Source organism: Coturnix japonica, chromosome 29 (assembly GCF_054131305.1).
Source record: "Coturnix japonica strain WE chromosome 29, WE-NBRP24, whole genome shotgun sequence".
Lineage (NCBI taxonomy): Eukaryota > Metazoa > Chordata > Aves > Galliformes > Phasianidae > Coturnix > Coturnix japonica.
This window is the reverse complement of record NC_140691.1, coordinates 6189197-6206500: the sequence shown is the minus strand read 5'-3', so window position 1 is coordinate 6206500 and position 17304 is coordinate 6189197. Positions and strand designations below refer to the sequence as shown.

The 17304-nt window shown below is 46.5% G+C and overlaps 1 protein-coding gene across 3 annotated transcripts; it reads left to right on the top strand.

Annotated features, from left to right (window-relative positions):
• Positions 1-4422: 4422 nt before the first annotated feature.
• Positions 4423-9967, top strand: LOC146755895 (hydroxysteroid dehydrogenase-like protein 2). Of its 3 annotated transcripts, XM_085525028.1 has the most exons (4): positions 4423-4834; positions 5398-5496; positions 7171-7365; positions 7855-8662. In XM_085525028.1, the coding sequence occupies exons 2-4, from the start codon at positions 5421-5423 to the stop codon at positions 7911-7913; spliced, it is 330 nt and encodes a 109-aa protein (XP_085381154.1). In that variant the 5' UTR covers positions 4423-4834; positions 5398-5420; the 3' UTR covers positions 7914-8662. The 3 variants fall into 3 exon arrangements, 2 of the variants coding, with proteins under 2 accessions (XP_085381154.1, XP_085381153.1); XM_085525027.1 differs by lacking the exon at positions 4423-4834 and having other exon boundaries at positions 5176-5496; XR_014937798.1 differs by lacking the exon at positions 4423-4834 and adding an exon at positions 9527-9967 and having other exon boundaries at positions 5184-7365; positions 7855-8969.
• Positions 9968-17304: the final 7337 nt, after the last annotated feature.

Genomic DNA, 17304 nt, shown 5'->3' with positions numbered 1-17304 from the left:
TTTACACAGGCCTTAGAGCTGGTTTTCTTTCACTTATTAACTGGAACGGCCACTAAAAGAATCTGAAGTTTTTCTTCAGTTTCTGACAACAGGGCAACAAGTTTGTTTAGTCACTTCTTTTTTACAAAAGCTGTGACCTGAGGAACGGATTTATAAGCAGAGCATTTCTACACTCATGTAAAAATCCTGTGGAATGCAAATGTCCAGAAGAATTTTAGCACCCACTGTGGGGTTTGTCCTTCCAGTGCAGAGCAGACTGGCACATTGTTCAGCCTTGTCTGTTTAGAGCATAAAGTCCAAGAATGGCACCACATGAAAGTTTGTAATGCAAGGATCAAGTACCCCTCATAGTCAGCACCATCAGCTCCCACAATATCCCACAGCACAGCACTGAGGACCTGAGTGGAAGGTGGTGGGATACCTGTCTATGTTCCCATGATGCTGCCTCTAGGACACATGCTCATCCCTGGATAAGCAGTATAGCAAAAACACATCATCAGAAAACAAAGATTCCATCTTTCTGTTTTTCCTTGTCTATTGCTACTGAATTTCTTGTTCCATTGGGCTCGAATCCATAATGGCTTATATATGGATATGACAGTCCTGTCCTCTCTCCCCTCTAAACATGTGTACAACCACACAAGCAGCCAGACACAGCCCTGACACAGTTGCCATTCACAATCACTATCCCCCAGGGCAGCACAGTAAGCTTTCATCCCACAGGATGAACTACTGCTTTAATGGAGAGGGGAAAACACAGGGGGCAGCCAGAGACAGCTTTGTTCTGCTCTGGATGCATCTCCAGCAAAATCATGTTCAGTTAGGTGGCATACATCTCACAGTAACAGAGGGCAGTTTGCTATCTGCAGAAAAGGTGAAAACCAAAAGAAGTATTATTCACAAAACATAAAGAAATACTGTTATATGTCTTCTCTTTGAGTCATTATACACAGTCATTACAGAAAAAATGTTCTCCTTGCTGGGCATTGCAGCAGGATTTAGTTACGTCTTCTCTTAGAGATCCACATCTTATTCATGCTTACACCATGTCAAGTCAAAATGAGGACGGGCATTTTGTAGATGCGTGGTATGAGAGGCCAATATTCTGTTAGTAATGCTTCCCTCCCAAGGTTTGAAGGCAGCACCTTTTCCAGCCTCATTTCAAATACTGCATCACATTTAAATCCCAGCTTTCCTAACACAGATGCAATGTTAGGAAGCCATGTGAGGAAAGACAGGGATGGCTTTAAGTCTCTAAATAAGAAGAAAGAGAATCATCATCAAGGAGGCTGACTGACTGAAAAAGAATGTGCTTTTCCAGGCCATTTCTGAAGGTACAGCTGAGGGCTAACCCATAACAGTTACTTTACTTGTTGAATAACATTTTTATGTATGTGTTTTATGTTTTGCTTTTTGTCACTTTGCCTCATGTTTAATTGCTCTGTTCCAAAGTTTTGCTGAAGGGAACTGAGGAATGATTTGAATGGCAGTAAATGTGGATATCACAGATCCAAAACATGGCCAGAACTCAACATTGTAAAAGCTGCGATTTGACCCTCGCTCAACAAATACTTTGTACATTTAAACAGGCAAAAAAAGAACCAGCTTTAAACTGAGATGAAACCACAGATCAGAGATGAACGTTTCATTAAATACTGGACAAAGCAGTAGAAACTCTTGCTCTCTTCTTGTTTGCAGATAATGAGAGTTCAGAAAAGCCCATGGAATTATATCTGATTTATAATCTGATTTATAAGCAGCACTGCATTGAGACAAGATGGGGATGAAAGGACAGAGCACAGCTCTGGTGAAAAGGGCTGGGCATCACCTTGGGGTGATCATTGTGACTCCATGTTGGGAGTGGCCGAAGCCCCCATCACAAACACGTGCCATCACAATGACACCCCATCAGAACCCCCAGGGTGTTCAGAAGGATTTCACTTGCCGAGTGGCACAGCGAAAACCGCTTTGTCGCAGAAATGTCTGCAAGGACAAACTTCAATTGGACTGAGCAAAGACGCTCCCACCCTGCAAGAGGTGGTCAAGGATCGGCTCGTGATGCTGCTCACTCCCATGTCCGTCTTTAGCAATTGAAAATCTCCTGTACCTTGCTGTCTTTCAAGCGCAAGGTGATAACAACTGACTCTTCTCCTTTGCCTTTTGCAGCCTCTCGTCAACTGGAACCCAGACTTCGGAGGAGAGAGCTCTCGGCTCCTCGAGCAGCGCAGGCCGAGATCTGCCCGGAGAAGGAGAGCCGAGATGGGCCCCTGCTGCTGCTTCTGCTGCTGCTGCTGCTCCTGCTCCCGCAGGGGCTGCCTGCAGGCAGCGGGTCCGGCAGCCGGCACCCAGGCGGCTGCAGCCAGGGGACCCCGGCCTCCCAAGCGCCGAAGGAGAAACCGCAGCCGACGCCGAGCTCGAGCCTCTCACAGCCGGCCAATGCGTGCTGCAGCAGCTTGGGGAATGAACCAGCCTCTGGACCCGTCCCTGCTGCCACCAAACAGCGGCTGGAGCCCTGGAGACATTTCTACTTCCTTGTCGTTCACCGCTTCATCTTACATGGGAGACAGCTTGCCACGCAACCCAGCACTGCAGGAACTTCCCTGGTGCCCAAGAGAGCAAGAGCAGCGTGCTCCTGAGGCCGGCCTGCTTTTCCACTCCTTATCGCTCACGGTGAACATACAGCATGAAGTCGCGGTGATGCCAGAGGAGTGGGAGCCTTGGGAGGACCCGCAGCGCCCACCTTTCACCAGCTCTGTCTGGGTAGAGGAAGGCTGCTGGCTGCGCACCGATGAAGATGACAGTGATGAAGATGACGAGTGAGCGCCCTGCAGTGGGGTCATGTCGGCGCCCGCATAGTGGCCCGAGGTGGTAGTGGATAGACCGATAGTTATAAGGACAGGTTGTTTCAATAATAAATCGTTTCAGTTGTCACTTCAGTTTGGTCATTCAGTCCTTTCCTTGAGGGCGAGATCTCAGATGCGATTTTAATTTTGTCAGTGAAAACGTGCAAGGCTTTGGCTTGGTTGAACGAGGTGTACTCCTGCAGGGAACTCATCCCGATACTTCCATCACCCGCCCCTCATCCCGCCCCTCTCTGCCCTGGCTCCGCCCAGCTCCCCGGGCCGCGGCTGCGCAGAGGGCGGTGTGAGCGGGGAGCGCGTCCCGTGCTGAGCCGACAGCCGCCCCATAGCCGTGCCGCCATGCTGCCCAACACTGGGTAAGGCGACCTGGGCTTTCCTCCTTTCTTCGGCGGGGCCGCGAGCTCCGAGCCACAGGAGCTGCCGGGGCAGAGCTGGGGCCGGGGCCGGGGCCAGGGCCGGGGCCGGGCGGAGGGACAGACGCGTGCTCCGCAGCCCCTTGAGGGCGATGGGACGCGGGGTGGAGGCCGCGGCCGGGCACGGTGGCCCCGGAGCGGCTGGGTTGGACCCGGAGTCCCGCTCGGTGCTGTTTGCTCACGGGCCGAGCTGTGTGCACGTCCGGAGGGCAAAGTGCGGCTGTGGGTGTGCTGTGGAATCTGAATTGAGTGACTGCTGCGGCGTTATTTCTGCGCTGCTAATGAACGGGGACATACGTTGACCTTATTCATTCCCGTGTGTTGCAAGCAGTAGTCATAAGATCCTGTACGAGTGCAGAAAGCTCCCACGGTGCAGCCTGTGGGCTGCCCTGGTTGCGGCCGTGCCTGCTGCAAAAGGAGCCCACCTGCATGATTCTAACTTCCTGAACCTGTCCAGTTAACATTTCTCTTACCCCTTAGGCTGTTCAACCATCCAGACTATTATGTATTTACTTGGATACAAAAGTATTTTGAGAGATGGTAATGAAAGCCTTGCTAATGTGAATGGTGTCAGCTGTTATCACTTTGGCCTCAAATCCTTTCATTCTATCACAGAAGTCAATCAGGTTCACCAGGCTTGATTTTACCTACTGAGATTGATGATGCATTGGAACATGCTGCCCAGGGAAGTGGTGAAGTCACCATCCCTGGTGATGTTCAGGAAGGGTTTAGATGTGGCACTGAAGGACATGGTTTAGTGGCCATAGTGGGGATGGGTTGAAGGTTGGACTATATTGTCTTTTCCAACCTTCCAAGTTCTAAGATTACCTCTCATCTATGGCTAGTTTCTCATGTCCTGGTAAACCATGTTCCTAAGCAAGGCACTACCAGTGTCTGCTCTCACTGAATCACCCATGCCACTCAGCAACGCCTTTCCCTTGTTCATGCTCTTCCTACCCACATTATAGCAGATAAACAAGTTGCCACTGGCTTCCCTTGCAAGTCTCAGCTGCAGGTGAACTTTGGTTCTCCTCACACTGTGCTGATACGCTCATGCAATATTCCCAGTTCCTTTTTATCTCACTGGTGCTTCCACTCTGTGTGACACCTCTGTACACAGGGGCTCAGTCACAAGTCGTTTGCACAGCTGTGTCAGCCTGCTGGTTGGTTGGACAGACTTGTGGGGATTTATTGGGTTAAATGCAGTTACTTGCAAACTGAGTTTTACTGTGAAAGCCTTAAGGAAAATCATGGTCATTTTTGAAAATCTGATTTTTGGCTCTTGTCTTTGGCACCCTGCATTGGGATTGTGATCCTGGACTTTGCCTTTACAGCGTGTTGAGCTACTGGTCCTCTGTGTTCAGAGGGCCAAAAGAATTAAATTACAGAGAGCTGCACTGAGTATCAAAACGTTAGAATTGGTTGGTTTTGTTGTTTTTAGAAGTCACTCCTTTTCTGCTTTTGGAGAATGCAGCAGTTCTGTTGTGGGCAGCCTTGGATTATTGTACAAAAAGTCTTCAGTGGTGGTGAAAGGCTTATATTTCCAAGAAGGTTCTGCAGGTAAGAGTTAAGAGTTTTTCATAGGATTTCTTAATACTACACCATGTTTTCTATTCCCAAGAGAGATAGGAAGGCAAAATCTTTTTTTCTCTATGCTTCCACATTTGATTTGATAGCGATAAAGCTCATTGCTGTCTTTTTAAATAGAAATTATCTTTGAGGAGTGAAGGAGGCCCCAATTGCGTCTTTGGGCTAGAACATATGTTGCTCATCTTAAACCTGTGGATTATCTTTTAAACTTCAACACTTGGAACATGGTTAAACTCCTCTTGCAGGTCCATGTTCCTTCTCTGCAACATCCCCTTCTCAGAGTATACAAAAAGGAATTACAACGTGCTTTTTTCCTTTTTTTTTTCCCTCCCCAATTCAATACTCATGTAAAAGGGTCAGTTTGTATCTGAAGGGGGTGGTAGGAGCTGGGAGAGTTTCTGTACTCTAGGAAGATGATGCTTTGACCCCAGAAAGTTGATTTTTCCGTGACTTACATCCTTCAAAAGTAAAATTCTATGTGTAGACTAAATATGTATCCTACTAAATATGGGATTTTTGTGTGCTTTTTGTAGCCTACACAATTTGTAAATATGGCATGTCCATGTGTGTCTTGGGAATGGCAGAAGAATTTAAAGGAGAAGTTGCTGTCAATGCTTTATGGCCTAAAACAGGTGATTATTTTGAATTGTTGTGTTTTGTCCTATACAGGTGGTCTTATTTAGGACTGATTCAGAACACCGAGCACTTCTGTGTATTTTTTTGTGATCAAAGATGTTGTGTGGGTATTGGCTTTCTTTCCTAGTTCTCACTGTTGCCTTCCTGTTTTCACTTAAACTTGCCTTCAGCCTGAGCACATTCTGCTTTTTCTCCTGTCTTGTCACTGCTCCTTTCAACATGACTCAAACTTTGGTTTGCACACCATCCCTGAGTAGTATTGGACATTTATGTCAATATTTAGAATCCCCAGCTAGTTAGATTGCCAGGAAATAGATGAAGCTGACAAGATATGTACCTCTGTAGATGTAAAAAAAAAAAAAGTTTTGGCTGAGTGGGAAATCAATTGCTTCTTCACACAACCATCCAACACTTCTTGCAAGTCACAGCACACTGAAGGGCCGCATAGCAGAAAAATAACTTGGTGTGCCCATCTTATACTAGCTCCAGTTTATTGTCCATGGGTCAGTGAGGACCAGGGCTGCTGTTGAAGGTTTGGTAGCTGCTGAACAAAGAGACCAGTGTCTTGAAAGCATTAGAAGCAGCAAGTGAGCTTTCAAAATTTGTATGTATCGGTGTTTCCTTGATGAAAACTGTTCATGTTCTGAAGTATAAAAGTTAGTAATGTTCAGTCTAGGAAGAAAAATGTTGTTTTGAAAGGTTTAACTGCCAAAACAAAAGTTAACTACTTTAGAGAGTGAGAGAGGTGACTTCTGTAGTATCTACATTACAATTACAAAGTTTTTAATTTAAAGAACATCATATATATGTGATCAGCTTCAATGCTGGAGATTAACACTGTGCTAGTATGGTTCTATTGGTTCATCCAGCTCCTTGAAACAAGAAAATATGCTGATAGTGAGATGTTATGAGCTCTCGATTTAACTAAAAGTGAAAGAGGTAGCCTGCCAAAAGGATGTAAGAGTGTGAATGAGTAGTAGAGGTACTGCAGGGTCAAAGTGGAAGATGCTGTATGTATGAATTAATAGAAAACCAGCAGCACTTTGTATGAAATAGATGGAAGGATGTGCAGATTGCAGGACAGTAGATGGTTTTTCATATCAGTCTTTGCCCATAGTTTTGCTATATTTAGAACAATAATAATTGGCTGTAATGTGAAAGTAGAGGAGCATAAGCCAGGAAAAGTTTGAGTTTGTGCTATTGGGTTTCTCATCTTTAACTTAGAGTCACTTTGTTATCTCACAAGTTATTGTGGGGCTAAAATTGAGATTTTCAGTATGGTAATGGCTGCAGAAAATGTTAATTGCTGATGCACATTCACTTTGAGAAAGATAGTTGTCCTGTTAGTTTTTCATGTCCTGAATAAAGCCAGAGGAAGTCTTTGTGTGGAAAGTATTGATAGAAGCATTGAATAATATGAATATTACAAGGAGTTCTTCCCTTTATTCCTCTTTTGGTTCCTTTAATACTTTTCAAGTAAGGGAATCTTTACACTTTGAGGATTGTTTGCTGGTTGACCATTCTTCGCTGGTTGATGGTATTTCACAGTTTAGTCTTCTCATGATTACTTTCATGTGAGAGGAGAATAAAGTTTATGCATTTGCCAAAGAGATGAGTATGTGATGTCATTAGTGTTAAACTTGTAATTTCCTGTCCTCTGAATTTTCCAGCCATACATACAGCTGCTATGGATATGCTGGGAGGATCCGGAATAGAGAAGCAGTGCAGAAAAACTGACATAATTGCAGATGCTGCATATTGCATTTTAACAAAGCCGAAAACTTTCACTGGAAACTTCATTATTGATGAAGTTCTACTGAGAGAAGAAGGCGTTAAGGATTTTGATGTCTATGCAATTGCACCAGGTAAAAGAGATCTTTAAAATGAGAAGTTTGCGAAGGAAGGAAGGCCATATGGGGAATATGGATATATTCCTTTGACTCAGTCAAAAGATGCTTTGCCTCACGTTTGAGAATGTGGATTCTGGGAAAGCACATAATAGTCCACTGAGGCTCTAATAATCAATGCCTATATAAATATATATATATATATATATATATATATATTTTAAACCCATTAGCAAAAAGAAAATAGACCTGCACCACAAGCGCATGTATTACTATTTACCAAATAGTGAGATAGTGTTTCTTCATCTTCAGATGTTTCTGACTGAATTTGTAAGTGGCTTCTGGGTCTGATTTTAAATGTACCAGAACCTAAACATGTCACCTCGTCTTCTTTCAACCTGTAGTTCATTTACTGGTAAATTGAGGTGCTGTTGCCTTCAGAATGGATTCCTGTTTGTGCTGTTCACCCTTACTTGGGCTTACTGTTATTGTTCAACTCCCCTTTAGGTCACCCCCTAATGCCTGACTTCTTCTTGGATGCTGAAACTGACATGACAGCCACATAATAAGAAGGCCGTGGAAGGGCAACCTCTGCATGTACATGTCGATTATTTGTGATGATAATGAATGCCTCCTCTATTTCAAGTTACTTTTGGACTACATTCAAGCTATGTGGCAAAATCTATTGTATTTGGGCTGTTTGATTTATGGAAGTGACTTTAGTGTCTGCAACTTTCACAGTTCATAATCAGCACCTTGTTTTGAACAACCTTTTTGCTTTTTACCACCAGAGTTAAGTGGTATGAAGATTATGAGTAAATATTGCTGTAAAAAAATCACAAGCAATCAGCATATTTTGCAGGAGTGTTACATCTTTCTTGCAGTGTGAGAACTTGAGAAGCTTCTATTCCTACATGAAGTTCTCACAGTCGTACATGATGTGAATGTCTACAAGATGAAATAGAGAAGTTGTTTTTTTACAAAAGCATCAGGTTCACTTTTTCAGAATAGTGATGTTTCTATTGGAGGGCAAATAGGAATACTGGATATGTTTTATAGGAGTGCCAAAACAAATATAGGAAAGAAAGAGGCTAAGTTTGAAAAGAGCCCAGTTCCCTTGAAAATACTATTTGTGAGTGCGCACTTAGACTTTTCTGCCAGGAACTGATACTGCCAACTGCCCAGATCTCCAACACAGTAGCAATTCACTGAGTAGAATAATTATTTCCTGATACACTGACCTTCTGCATGGCTTTTAGGGGCTGCTAAGCATTACATGCCTTATAAATTGCAAATGCTCTTTCTTAATGTTAAATGAGCACATTCACTGCAGTGTAGAAAGTTGCTGATTAAAGTAGTGAATTGATTCACACCTTAGAAGCTTTTGCAGAAGAACTGCTGAAAACATATATATTCTTAGAAAGATAAGTGAGATAGAGCATTCCAGCATTTTACAGAGAATCCATCTGTTTCTTTTAGGTGCTTCACAGGCATCAGGTGGAGCCAAGCTTAATAAAGAATCAGCTTCAGCGGGGCCTGTTGCAGAAACATTCAGAGTTATTCAGGGAGAACTCAATAAAGAAATAGTGAAATCCACGCAGTCTTTCAGTTTGAATTGTCAGGTAAGACCATCACTTGTAAAATTCTCAAATGCTCACTTTTCTAGCAAGAGTCAGTCTGTATTTTCACATGTAAATACTTGTCTTTTATAACTGGTCTAGGAACAGGGACATCTTTGGGTGTGCTCTATAAGATGCTGCCTTTCAGAGCCAACTTCAGCACATGTGGGATTTACCCTGCTGCTGTTGTCACAGGGAGATGCTTTCTGCATCAGCAGCATGTGCTGCTCTTTTGGGGACTGTGGTGTGTTTTCCTGGTGTTTCATTTCTGCTGTGTCACCCTGCTGGCCGTGCTGCACAGGGTCAGCATGGTAGTTCTGTTCCAAACCCCTGCTGCCTCCAGCTCCACCAGCAGCCACTGCCTTGTCCCCTGACACTGTGGCACTGTGGGGCATCTGCTGGGGCTGACCTTGTCTGCACAGAGAGCGCGGGGCAGCTTCTGGCACAGCACCTCCAGCACGTCTAGCACGAAGATGGGAGAGAAAAGCAGGCGGGGGTAGCAAAGGGCAGGGCACATCAGTCCTTGTGGTGCTGCCACAGGTTCTCCCTGTTCCACTCAGGTGATGAAGGAGGCACTTGGTACCTTGACCTGAAAACCAGCAGTGGGAGTGCTGGGTTTGGGAAGCCTCCTGCAGCAGCTGATGTTGTGATGAGCATGTCGAGTGGCGACTTTGTGAAGATGTTCACTGGTGAGTAACAAACGGGTTTGGCAGAACTGAGGCAGCTGCTGGTGGCAGGAAACATCTTGCTGATGGATGAGCTGACAGGCTCACCTCTCTTTGTGGTCTTGGAATTGGATGAGCTGTAGCTGGAAGTGCATGGCCTTTAAATTCCCTTCCAACGTAAGTCACTCTGTGAGTCCATGATTTTATAATAAAAATATCTACTGCTTTGTTCAGTAGCTATTGAACTTTTCAGAGTGTAGCTTCAGAAAGCATCCAGTCAATCTGTTGAACCTCTTTTCTGATGCTTTTACAGTAGAACTTGGTAGCAAAGTAACTACTATATGATACCGCAATCTCCAGTTCCTTTCCTTTTCCTGATGATTCTGTGTCTTCTTTTTAGGTAAACTAAAGCCAACCATGGCCTTCATGTCAGGAAAATTAAGGATTAAAGGTAACATGGCACTAGCATTGAAGCTAGAGAAGATGCTGACACAGTGTAATGCTAAACTGTGAGGGAGAAGCTGTACCAGCAGAACATCCAGCCTTTCTTTTATAATAGCAATGCTACATTTTAAAACGATAATCTACTTTTTTCTCTTTATTTGTGTGTAAAACAACTGTGGATAAAATGCTGATCTGTTAGAGAAGATCTAATTTAGTTTTATTAAGACTGAAAGGTGTTTGTGATTAAACAATTCCTTCTTGAGAATACTTCTATTATGTAACTGGTGTTTTCCTTTCTTACACTCCTTTGGAGCAATGCAACACACCTGAAGTGGGTTTTCTTTTACATATTTGCTTGCATGCGTGCATGTCCCATAAGAAGTCTGGGAGGAGCAAATATCACCTTGCAGATCTTCACACAAACACACCCCCAGCCCAGACTGCCACAAACAAGGTAATCCCTCCCACAGCACCTGCGTGCAGCACCAGAAGGTTTAAACTACAACATGTTTACAGGCACATCACCTTCCCTCTTTAGCATGGAAAGAATGGAAACTCATGAGAAAAAGCACAAATGCTCTCTAAGGGGACAAGAGCACAGATCCTCCTCCTGGTTCAAGAGCAAGTGGAAAGCCAGAGGTAGCAACCTCACAGTGTTGCCAACAGAACTGCTCAAAATGTAGGGCATTTTACTCCTAAGTATGTAGAGAATATTTCAAGACTTAGAATTTATTTTCTAACTCGTGCAATGGTCAAATAGTTTATAGTCTTCAAAGCCTGTGCTCAAACAAAATTATTTGTGCTGTAAAGGTTCCATCCCTGTTGAATTCTGGTAATAATACAGAGAATGTTGAATTCACTTATGCACTCTGCAGTCCCAGCGCCATGAAAAACATGAACGAACTTTCCTTTTGAGGTGACAGCTTGCCTGTGGCTGTGTGGTTGTTCCCACACTTGGCTACATTATGCAATACTGTATGTGTAATGCTGGTTGCAGCAGTGCAATCAGGAAGTATGCCTTAGGATTGCCAGGGCTGTTACATCTGGAAGGAGATGTAAGCAGATGTGGCTTGTTCTCATCTAGATAACATGAAGAGTATTGAGGGGATAGTGCAAGAAAAAGAATCTTTCAAAAGCAGTCAAACAAGTGCTTTGCTGCATGACCTGAAAGGGTGATGGTACCAGATTGTCTTGGTGTGAGCACATGGTAAGATTTATGGTCTTAATAACTAAAGACCGTTAGATACGCTGCTGTTCTCTGAGCTGAATAAACATCAGCTGGCGGTACCTCATGTATGAGCAGAGGATGGGTGAGAAGGTGGTGTGTTTGGAAACTGGGGGTGGCTGGGATCTAGAAGATGCAGAGTGAGCTGACAAAAGGTAAAGGTTGAAAACAAAATGGGAAAAGAGTTTTGCCAGTTCCTCAGCCGGTGACCCTCCTGAGAACCGAGAGTGGGGAAAAATTAATCAGATGAAATTCCGGCTCCCTCCCTTGATGACTGACAACGATTTTAGAGGCACATGTTCATGTTGGACTACACCTCTTTTCCCCTATGAATAAAAAACCTTGCTGCCTCAAAAAACAGGGCACCTTACCCTTCTTTGATCCAGTCTTGCTCAGATCTGGAGGAGCTGGAGAGAGCTGCAGCATAAGTATTCACATATAGTAGTACTGTTAAGCACAACCTGTAGGTGACAGCAGGGCAGCAGCACCTCCAGTGCTGTGGGCTGCTCATGGGTGTGTTGCTCAATTCTATGCAGCTGGGAGCTGCTTGCAAAATGCTGAATGTGCTGTGACCAGCACAGTGCAGAGCTTTTACTCTATCTCACTTTCTGCCTTCCCTCGGAATAATGCACCTACTCTATCACAATTGCATTTGTGTAAAAATGAATATTTGAAACCCTGTTCTTTTGGTTACTCAGCTGATCTCCATTCCCTTGTTAGTAGTCCTGTGTTTTTTTATGGCTTGCACCATCATTAGTCATCTGCCTGTGCTATAAGATTCTCCTTTATCTCTCGTTTGCCTACGCCATATTCAAGCATTTCCAGGAAAAGCTCAGGGTATTGAAATATCCTTGAGTGGTCTAAGTATTCTTTCAGAATATAGGAGGAAGGAATGTGCTTTAAGCACCCGCATCTAAGTAGCTTCTGCTACACTCATAAATTAGATCTAATCCAACACCTGTGAATAACAGCTCCCCTCTGCTTTATAGTTTAGCTGTTCTTTTGGAAACCTTAATTGTGAGTATTGTGTGAGAAACAATTGATGCAATTACATTTGCTGGAAAGAATAACGACTGTCACTTCCTTTGGAACAAGAGGAAGTACACCATTTTGTGCTTTTTCTGTCTAATACTACAGCACATGTGAGATAAGTAGTGACTAGATCTAAGGGAAGACATGTAATATGTTCTCTCCACAAGTAATTCAGCTTCAGCAGATCCACTGCAGTTACATTTTCTAAGGTACCTCAAACGAGATCAAGGCTTGGCTTTTCAAAAGATGCGTTTGCATGTGGGAGGGAACCTCTGAATGTTGTGCAATGAGCTGCAGCCTCTCTTCAGCCCCTAAATTAATGAAGATCCGTGTAAGTATGTTCAGCACACAATCAAAGTGCTGCCAAAACAGTCCCATTTAATGCAATTATCAGCTACTTTGCACTGTCCGTGCTTTCCCTTTGTTGGCACCTACAACACAATGCTGTCACAAGGGGAGCACGCAGGCACACAGCCCTTGGCAGCCCTTCTACATGATGCTGGGCAGAGGTGAAAATACAAAGAGGCTCAGTGAGGCAGGCACAGAGTGCCAGTGTCAGGTGCTCAGGTGGGGCTATGGGCATTCTGAGGACCTTCCCTGCCCAGAAAGTGTCTTTTTTGGCTCAGTGAGAGTGTTTTGAAGGCCCTCCAGGAAAGCATGATTTGGGAGTGGAAGATTGGTATGTCATGCTGGTCACACATCCATCCTAGTGCAGAACAGAGAGCATTCATTCACACTCCTACTACTGCTCCTTTAAGCTCTCCTACAGTCTGCAGTTCTGATTTACCAGCAGTCAGCAAAGAAATCATAGCTTCTTCCTACTCATTTGTCTCTAGCAGTCAAATAAAACCATTTGTGTCAAACCTTTCTCTCTGTAGCACCTGCTTTGGCCTGGAGGCGTCTCCCTCAGACTCACAGATAAGCATGCTGGCCCTGAAGGATTCCAAACCATGGCTCTCACCACAGCTCCCCTCTCCCCAAGTTGAAACATACCTTTTTACAGTTATAAACTGCATGTAAAGATCATCATACTCAAATAGAATGCACATGTTTCGACTTAGCCAAATGGAACTGTGTGGTAATAGTTACTTGCAAAGAGTTTGCTCTGCTCTCCGAGCCATTTTGAAAGCTGTGTGCCTTGAAGGCCAACTGCTCTGATTTTAATGCCTCTTTTATCCATATTTCTGTGCCTAATTCAGTCATACTGCAAAAGTGAAGGTAGTTATATGGATTTACAGCACCTTTGGGTCTCAGCAGCAGCCTGGAGACACGAAGCACATGTGCTTGGAGACTCATACTGCCCAAGTGCTCTTTTCTTCACCAAAGGTCCTCTTCCTCAGTTAGAAGGTGCTATGGTGGAGCTGCAGGATCCTTCTTCGGGGAGATTTTATCACCAGAGTGAGGAGATGATTATACAGAATTTGTCCACATGGGTGTGTGTGCATGATGACACTAAGCTGAGTGGTGCAGTTGAAGGAATGCCATTCAGAGGGACCTTGACAGGCTTGAAAGGTGGGCCTGAGTGAACCTAATGAGGTTCAACACGGCAAAGTGCAAGGTTTTGCACTTAGGTTGGAAGAACCCCAGGCACCTGTACAGGCTGGGAGGAGTGGTCCATGAGAGCAGCTCGGCAGAGAAGGACCTGGGGGTCCTGATGGATGAGAAACTTAACATGAGCCAGCAGTGCGCTCTGGCAGCCCGGAAAGCAAATGGGATCCTGGGCTCCATCAGGAGAGGGGTGGTCAGCAGGGATAGGGAGGTGATTGTCCCTCTCTACTCTGCTCTTGTGAGGCCCCATCTGTTGTACCGTGTCCAGGTGTGGAGCCCTCAGTACAAAAAAGATATGGAGATTTTGGAAAGGGTCCAGAGGAGGGCCACAAAGATGATCAGGGGGCTGGAGCACCTCCCCTATGAGGACAGGCTGAGGGAGTTGGGTTTGTTCAGCCTGGAGAAGAGAAGGCTGCAGGGTGACCTCATTGCAGCCTTTCAATACCTGAAGGGAACTTACTGCCAGGAGGGGAGTAAACTCTTGGAAAGGGCTGATAATAGCAGGACTAGGGGAAACTGATTTAAGTTGAAAGAGGGAAGATTTAGGTTGGACGTTAGGGGGAAAGTTGTTTACTAGGAGAGTGGTTAGGCCCTGGAACACGCTGCCCAGGGAGGTTGTGGATGCCCCGTCCTTGGGGGTGTTCAGGGCCAGGTTGGACAGGGCCCTGGGCAACCTGATCTAGTAAAGGTGTATGTTTGGTGGCCCTGCCAGGCAGGGGGGTTTGTTCTTCATGATCCATGAGGTCCCTTCCAACCTGGGTCATTCTGTGATTCTGTGATTCTGTGATTCTGTGATCTAATCCCCATCAGCCACACAGCAGCTCCAGCCCCATAGATCTGACCCATATCAGCACCACAGCAGTTCCAGCCCCATAGATCCGACCCACATCTACCCCAGAGCAGCTCCTGTCCCACAGATCTGCCCCACAGCAGCTCCAGCCCCATAGATCTGACCCATATCAGCACCACAGCTGTTCCTGCCCCATAGATCTGACCCACATCTGACACACAGCAGCTCCTGCCAAATTGATCTGACCCACATCAGCACGACAGCAGCACCTCTCCCATAGATCTGACCAACGACTGCCTCACAGCAGCAACTGCCCCATAGATCTGACCAACATGTGCCCCACAGCAGCTCCTGTCTCATAGATCTTAACCACATCAGCACCACAGCAGCTCCTGCCCAATAGATCTGACCCTCATCAGCCACACAACAGCTCCTGCCCATAGGTCTGACCCACATCAGCCCCACAGCATCTCCTGCCCCATAGATCCGACCCACATCTGCCCCTTAGGAGCTCCAACCCCATAGATCTGACCGACAGCTGCTCCTGCCACATAGATCTGACCCACATCTGCCCCAGAACAGCTCCCGCCCCATAGATCTGACCCACACCAGCCCCACAACAGCTCCTGCCCCATAGATCAGACCCACATAAGCCCCACAGCAGCTCCTGCCCCATATATCTTACCAATATCAGCACCATAGCATCTCCTGCCCCATAGATCTGACACACATCACCCCCACAGCAGCTCCTGCCCCATAGATCTCAACCACATGAGCCACACAGCAGCTCCTGTCCCACAGATCTGACCAACACCAGCTCCACAGCAGCTCCTTCCCTATAGATCTGACCCACATAAACCCACAGCAGCACCTGTTCCGTAGATCTGACACACATCATCCCCACAACTGCTCCTGCCCCAAAGATCTGATATACATGTGCCCCACAGGAGCTCCTGCCCCATAGATCTGACCCACATCTGCCCCACAGCAGCTTCTGCCCAGTAGATCTGACCCACAGCAGCTCCTGCCCCATAGATCTGACCAACATGTGCCCCAGAGCAGCTCCTGCCCCATAGACCTTACCCACATCAGCCGCACAGCAGCTCCTGGTCTATAGATCTGACCCACATGTGCACCACAGAAGCTCCTGTCCCATAGATCTGCCCCACAGCAGCTCCTGCCCCATAGATCTGACCCACATGTGCCCCACAGCAGCTCCTGCCCCATAGATCTCACTCACATGTGCCCCAGAGCAGATACTGCCCGATAGATCTGACCCACAACTACCCCACAGCAGCTCCTGCCCCATAGATCTGACCCACATCTGCACTACAGCAGCTCCTGCCCCATACATCTGACTCACATATGCCCCACAGCTACTCCTGCCCCATAGATCTGACCAACATCTACCGCACAGCAGCTCCTGCCCCATAGATCTCACTCACATGTGCCCCAGAGCAGATCCTGCCCCATAGATCTGACCCACAACTACCCCACAGCAGCTCCTGCCCCATAGATCTGACCCAAATCAGCCCCACACCAGCTCCTGCCCCATTGATCTGACCCACATCAGCCCCACACCAGCACCTGCCCCATTGATCTGACCCACACCAGCCCCACAGCAGCTCCTGCCCCATAGATATGACACACACCTGCCCCACAGCAGCTCCTTCCCTATAGATCTGACCCACATAAGCCCCACAGCAGCACCTGTTCCGTAGATCTGACCCACATCAGCCCCACAGCAGCTCCTGCCCCATAGATATGACCCACCTCAGCCCCTGCCTCAGAGATCTGACCCACATGTGCCCCTTAGCAGCTCCTGCCCCATAGATCTGACCCACAGCAGCTCCTAACTCATAGATCTGACCCACATATGACCCACAGCAGATCCTGCCCCATAGATCTGACCCACAGCAGCTCCTGCCCCATAGATCTGACCAACATCAGCTCCACAGCAGCACCTACCCCATAGATCTGACCCACATCTGCCCCACAGCAGCTCCTGCCACATAGATCTACCGACATGTGCCCCACAACAGCTCCTGCCCCAAAGATCTGATACCCATGTGCCCCACAACAGCTCCTGCCCAATAGATCTGACCCACATCTGCCACACAGCAGCTCCTGTCTCATAGATCTTAACCACATCAGCACCACAGCAGCTCCTGCCCCATAGATCTGACCCTCATCAGACCCACAGTAGCTCCTTTCCATAGATCTGACCCACATCTGCCCCACATGAGCTCCTGCCCTATAGATCTGACCCACTGAAGCCCCACAGCAGCTCCTGTTCAAAATCTCTCACCCACATCTGTCACATAGCAGTTCCTGACCCATAGTTCTGAACCAAATCATCTCCACAGATGCTCCTGCCCCATAGATCTGAACCACATCTGCCCCACAGCAGCTCCTGACCCATAGATCTGACTTCCATCAGCGCCACAGCAGCTCCTGCCCCATAGATCTGACCCACATCTACCCCACAGTAGCTTCTGCCCCATAGATCTGACCCACTTCAGCCCCACAGCAGCTCCTGCCCCATAGATCTGTCCCACATGAGCCCCACAGCAGCTCCTGCCCCATAGATCTGATCGACGTGTGCCCCACAGCAGCTCCTGCCCCATTGATCTG

Bases quoted from the DNA above. Each gene is read 5' to 3' on its own strand.
- LOC146755895 (XM_085525028.1), top strand. From the start codon at position 5,421: ATGTCCATGTGTGTCTTGGGAATGGCAGAAGAATTTAAAGGAGAAGTT. The intron at 5,497-7,170 runs GTGATTATTTTG...TGAATTTTCCAG, and splicing joins TGCTTTATGGCCTAAAACAG to CCATACATACAGCTGCTATG. The intron at 7,366-7,854 runs GTAAAAGAGATC...ACTCCCCTTTAG, and splicing joins TGTCTATGCAATTGCACCAG to GTCACCCCCTAATGCCTGAC.